The sequence below is a fragment of the Nestor notabilis genome, unplaced genomic scaffold (assembly GCF_000696875.1).
Source record: "Nestor notabilis isolate BGI_N333 unplaced genomic scaffold, ASM69687v1 scaffold1939, whole genome shotgun sequence".
Lineage (NCBI taxonomy): Eukaryota > Metazoa > Chordata > Aves > Psittaciformes > Psittacidae > Nestor > Nestor notabilis.
Genome location: NW_009942135.1, coordinates 926 through 7288, shown reverse-complemented (window position 1 = coordinate 7288; position 6363 = coordinate 926). Strand labels below are relative to the sequence as shown.

At 42.1% G+C, this 6363-nt stretch overlaps 1 protein-coding gene across 1 annotated transcript; it reads right to left on the bottom strand.

The window, feature by feature from the left end:
• Positions 1 to 2616: 2616 nt before the first annotated feature.
• FAM46C (family with sequence similarity 46, member C) lies at positions 2617 to 4597 on the bottom strand. The gene has a single exon (XM_010021235.1). It carries the CDS (start codon positions 4574 to 4576, stop codon positions 3404 to 3406), a length of 1173 nt encoding a protein of 390 aa, XP_010019537.1. The 5' UTR covers positions 4577 to 4597; the 3' UTR covers positions 2617 to 3403.
• Positions 4598 to 6363: the final 1766 nt, after the last annotated feature.

Below are 6363 nucleotides of genomic sequence, written 5' to 3'. Positions count from 1 at the left end.
AGTTTTGTTTTGATTCCCACAGAGGGAATGCAGTAAGGGGAAGTGTAGTAGTCTTTCTTTAACCTCCACTTGACACACAAGTGAGCAACAGAGGATAGAACAGGTCTGCAGAGACATCAAGTACTGAAGGGAGACTGAATCAAGCAGGCAGCCTAGACTTAGCCTAAGGTCATCACTTTTAACTTACCTAGTGCTCATTCTCATGTTACTCCTTGCTACAGGGAACACTATAGACCTGAAACCAAACCAGCTAGCACAAACCAAATTAAGCCACTGCCACACACAACATGAGGCTGCTAGGACAACTTGAGAAGAAAGGGGTAGGCTGCTTGCAACATAATGATGAAAAGCTACCTAGTACTCCAGCTTTACATGCCAAATCAGGATTATTTTGAAGGCAATGAGACAGTGTCCCAGCAATCCCTTATACAGCAGGGCCAATGCAGTAGTGTGCAGCTTCTGGATACAGTTTTAACTATTCAAGTGCTTAACATCTAGCATCCAGGCTACAAAGCACTGATGTTTCTAAAATGCCAGAGCAACTTAAGAAACAGACAGGGAGCACAGCAGTCCTGCAAAGCTTAAACCAATGAAGTCAGCTGTTCAGTAAGCAGCCATTCAACCTAAAGCTTCCTTAGAGATCTCAACAATAAGTCCATTAGCAAAAGTAGAGTTTTATGGCAGAAAGCTTAAATTCTCCTTAGCTCTATCTCAGTAGGGATCCATTAGAGCCTTTTTTCTAGCATTTCTTTTTCCAGTAGATATACCTGGCCTGATGTTCAGCAGCTAAGTCATTTGAAGACTAGCAAAACAAGTCTGTTTCAAGCTTGTGAGGACTCCTGAGTCTCCGACCAGTTCTTCCACATGAGCTGATCCATAGGAACAGTTTCTAAAAACCAGCCACAGGACAGACACGGAAGTCTAGGCTGTTTGATATGCAAACCAAACATTGCCTCTAGGCAATGGTTTACTTCCACAATGGCCATAGCTCAGGCTGGCTTTAAAAACCTCTATTTAAAAGATGATAGCAATTACAGACTCCTAAGCAAAAGATTCCCTTCTTTCTAGTGACACTTTATTCTAGACCAAGTATTGCCTTGCATGCCAAAGTTACTCATGCCTAGGCTTGCATTCCAGCACTAAGCCTGCACTAAGTTTAACACACATGACAACACCGGCATCATATTAGTTTTAAAAAAGCCTTCCAAATAATTCAAGTCTTGGGTGAGAGGTGCCTTGTCTGTAAGCTACACCAAGTCCAAGCCTCACTTAATAAAGAAGGCTGGGTTCACTTTCAAGTTTAGCTACTTTAGCTGACTACTCAGGAAGCCTCTATTGGAAAAAAACAAAACAAAACAAAAACTCACAAAAAAACCCACCAAAACCAAAAAACCCAAAAAGCCAAACAAACCCAAAACCACAACAGAAGACACAAAATTATTTGACTATTTGCTACTGAAGTTGCTTACAAAACTGTTGAAAAACAAAATTAAGCTAAAGCATACTCTGCTACAGTCTGCTTTCTGTATTCCCCCCTGCCTTCCTAAATTAAGAAGTCTCAACAGAAGAGCAACCTCACTGCTCTATGGAGGCAATCTTTATGAAGTAGTTATGAAAAGTGAACTTGCAATGTCACTAGAAGATTTTGGTCCTATGAAGAACAGGCAGGGGTTTTTTTTACACCATTTAAGTGCCACACTGCTACTGTTTTCCACCTTGAGCAGCAACCATACCTCGGTGTTTCACCTGCTTTCTGGTTTACCTTCTAATCTTAAATCATTTGTTTGATCAGCCATTTTGGTCTCACAAGCTTGCAGAGACAGCTAGAAGTCATAAAAAAGGTTTCGCAAACAGGTATTCTTGAACATTGCACCAATACATATTAAATACCTCTTAGATTTACCTTTTTAGTCCACTTCTCTGGTAAGCAAAGGTACTCAAGATCATTTGCTACATGTATTTCACTATTGCAATTCAGTGGAAATCATCCAGTTAATATACCAGCTTAATACCACTATAAACATAACTAGGGAATTTTTAAGCCTTCCTTTTAAAACACAGGAGTTTCAAAGCAGCAAGTTCAGCACATACCCTTTAGGAAGGTCAGCCCCCTACACCTCCAAGGGAATACATACTCTTCTAGAGGATATTCTAAAAAGAGGGACAGGCTTTCAACACATACAGCTTCTGTGGAGAGCTCTGTTGAGGGTTAAGACCAATAAAGAGGAAGAATTTTACCCTAACCACTCAAAATACCATCTCATATAGTGACCAGGTGATAGTGATAAACCAGGAAGCTCAACCCTCAAGTGGTGACAGAAAGACAAGCCTTCAGGACCTGCCTGAAGTTGCACAGTAAGAAATTCATTTTCAGAGGCACTTTAGGAATTTGTGCTGTGGCAGGAGTGCACATCCATCCTGCAACTTAGTGGTTTGTTTTTTTGGGTGGTGGCTTTTCTTTTTTTGCTTGCTGTGGACCTGTGAGGAAGAAAGGTGGGGCAAATTTCAATGCAAGAGCTGTGCTACTTTCCAGCTGTGACAAAAACAGTTTTGAAAGATGCATTCAGAAAGGCTTTATCTTGAGCCTAGATTCAACTATTCAAACTGTGGTTCCAATTCTATTTAAGGCTTCAGTTCCTCATTTCAAGGACTTTTCACATTACCAAGTTTCAGATTGTGTTTTGAATGCATGTTTAGAAATGCCACCTTCCAAATTTATGTACTCCAGAAAAATTTTAGCCAGCTTATGTTTTAAAGATAAGCTTACTAATCCAGCTTCAACTTCCAAGAAATTAATCTTGAACTTGAGGCAGGACCATATACCCCTAGGTACTACAGGAAACATTTAGGTCCTTTACAAAACAGACAGTATCCATACCATTACCAGTTCTACACAGCCAGGAAGTAGAAGCAGCCCAAGCATGACTTGAGCCACTCTTGCACAATCAGTTCAATAGAAAGTTGGCCAGAACTTGAACTGAGGAAGTATAGAATAATGAGCTTAGGCAATAGAAAAGTTTTGCTGCTATTCCAGGAGTGGCTTCTGCTCTGCTCAAGACATTTTACAGTCAGTTAACTAATCCAGTTCACTGAATACTCCACTTAAATCACATGTTATTAGCCACTTCTGGAACTAGTACAGAGTTTTGTAACTACTCCTCTTAACATTTGGCTGCTGGTTCTCTTCTCCTAATGAAGAGGTAATAAGACTTCTCAGCAATTGTAGCAATATAGTGATAGCAGGTCACCTGGTTGTATATTCCTACCACACACCAGGAAATGGACAGTCCAATGCAGTCATGTTTCTATTAGAAAACCTCAAACTGACAGTTATTATTTGTCTACATACACTCAGCATCTTGGCCTTCAGTAGCCTCCATTCAAGAACATTCAAGTGAAGCGATCAATTGCAAGGCAGCCAAGTGGGGTAGGACTGGCTGTATGGCACAGGAGCATTTGCAAGGTAGTAGTTGCTGAAGTTGACATCACTAACATAAGGTGCTGGCTGATAGTAGCAGGTAACATTAGTGGCATTAGGGATGATGTTCTGTTCTGCCAGCACTTTGAGCGCTAGCAGAGAAATCAAGTTGAGAGTCTGCCTTCGCTCATGTCCCATGAGACAGACCGTGCTCTCATTCACCACCCTGCGCAGAATCATGAGGTAGTCATATTTGCTCCTCTCGTCTTTGGAGAAGTGGTTCTGGAGGTAGGTCTCTAGCTTACGCTGCTGATCCAGGATGTCTGGGAAGTCTATGAAGAATCGGGAGCACATGTAGCGCTCTAATGTTTTGATCTCATCCTTATCCATGGGCCTGAAGTCTCGCACTAAGAGGTTACTATACTTCAGAAGCCCACCACCTCTGATCTCTTCGGGATTTTTGGTGGCTATCAGCTTGTTCTGGAGGTGATCAAAAGCTGCTTCAAAGTCTCCATACACACTCTCCCCAATCACAGTTGGATGGAAGTGCTCCGACATGGGGGTTTCTGAGTAGTCATAGTAAAATAGCAGGGAGTCTAGTATGATTTGGAAGGAGTCCACACTGAACTCAAACTGTCGTCGTATACAGTCTACAAACTTCAGCTCCACATTCCTACCATGTTTGTTGGAAAGTGATATCAAGCTCCAACGGTCAGACTCTGTGTACACTTTGACTAGCTTCTGGATGTAGGCTTCCTTCAGTGTTACTGGACTGATTTTTAGCTTGCTTACTCCTTCCGGCAAGAAATTCAAGAGGGATCGCAAAACCACATCTCGAACTAATTGAAACTCTGCCTCACTTGGAAGAGAAACTTGAAAAATGAGATCCAGGTCCTTGCATCCCAGCCCATTATCCTTGACCAGGACATGACCAGCTGCAGAGCCATTGAGACGGACATCATGTACCACAATGCCTGCTTCACTCAGCCTACTCCGAACTGTCTGAACAATGTCCTTCAGAGTGATCTTCAGCGTTGGGAAGTTACCTCGGCCATGGATGAGAACCACCTCTGTAAGCACCTCATGCAGACGGCTGACCTGCTCCCAGTTCAGTACACTGCATGACATGCAATCTGACTTACTTCCTTTGCCTGCCATCTTCAGATTTTTCTTCTCCAAAGAAACTGTGGGGAGGTGAAATACATACAAAAAAGACAAGTTAGACTTTTTTAGACTTTTCTGTATGATTCCTAGATGCATTCTAGGCTCTGCTTTTCTGTCTACACACAGACACAAATAGAAAGAAATAATTCTATGTACAAATTCTTATCAGCAAGCCTTTCACCTGAAATGATGCACAGATTCTCTATTTATGCAGACAAAACACTGAGTTGTCACGGTCCTTTTTTTGGTGAGGTAGAGTTCAGTACTTTAGCAAAGCAGCTTGTGTCAAAGGGAAATTATCAATGAAGATGACACGTAAGTTTTACCTAAGTTTAAAATCATCTGCAGCACCAGCTGAAGGACAGAGGAGCTTTAAGTGCAAAACACTTCTGAAAGTTATGCTTCGAATTTGTTTCGTTATACATAAAGCTCAAACTGCTCCCTCCAACTGGAAGACACTCAGGTATTAGTTTCAGGGCTTAAACACCTAGCCTACTGAAAGCACTTTAATTATGCCAGAGAGAGATTTCCTCCTTATCATAGAAGTTTATGCTTTCTCAACCATCCAGCATCTACCGCTCCTGGGATAAAGGCCAATTACACCTTACTCCTGCAAAAAGCTACAGCAGTTCAGCATCCTGGACAGAATTTCATCTGCAAAGTCAAGTAACAACCATTCAATTTGCACTGCAGTCTTTGTATGCAACTCTTCGCCCTTCTTAAACTACCTTTTGGGAAATATTCATACTTGTCCCAACCTTCTGCTCATTTGTGGAGGGAAAACAAGCTTGTAAGAGCTGCCATATGTGTACCATGCCAGTGCTACTCTAACACTAAGGCCTTAAGAACCTCATCGGCCAGACTTGGTCACAGCCACACCTGAATTTTTGCACTTTTTAAGAAGTCTTGTCACAACTGACAAGATGTTGTGCTTAAGTGGCTTGTGCTTTGAAGTATGTAGATACACATGTTCTACAATCATCCAACTCTAACTTAATGTTCCAGGTTTCTACAGACTGAGGCCTCACCTCCTTCTGCCCCAAGTACTTGTGAAGACTGCAGCTGCCAAGGTCAGTCTAGTCAAGCTTAAGCCAATTAACTCTTGCCTACCAAGAATTGTTCAAGCCCAACTGCAAAGCTTCCTAACATGCAACAGCACAGTGCGTGGAACACTTCTCAAGCAAGATTCAGACAGCAACTGCTGTTATTTCACGCCTGTCCTCTTCCAGCTTTTAATTTTTGAGCAGCTCATTTGTTCTGTCACTTCCTCCAAAGAAGAGAGTGAAATCCAAGATCAAGTACAGTGTAAGGTAAAAATGCTCCTGGGGAAGTAACTTCTGTCCTTGAGCATGAACTGCTGCATTACAAACTCTGCTGCTGTGGGTCACATCAGCGCCAGAAGGCACAAAAACAAACCTGTGATTCACAAGATGAAATAAGGACTTCTTCAAACTCAATCCTTAGTGCTCCCACACAGCATTAACCCAAAGGCATCCAGCCTGCCAAAAGCTGTCCTCAGGCACTTCAAGCACATTAAAGTACATTTTCATGGTAAACCCACTGTATTTCCATTAATCCTTCACACCACTAAAGAACACAAGTGTCCTCCATGACTTTTATCTTAAGCTACAAATGCTTTCAGCTACCACCTCTGAAAACATTCCTTCTCATCCTTCCTGTTTGTAGCCTCCTCAGCAGCTACAACACATGCAGCCTACACAGCAACCAGAAAGGACGCTGTGCTTCCCAACACACCATGCACACTTGGTTCTGCTTGGTGA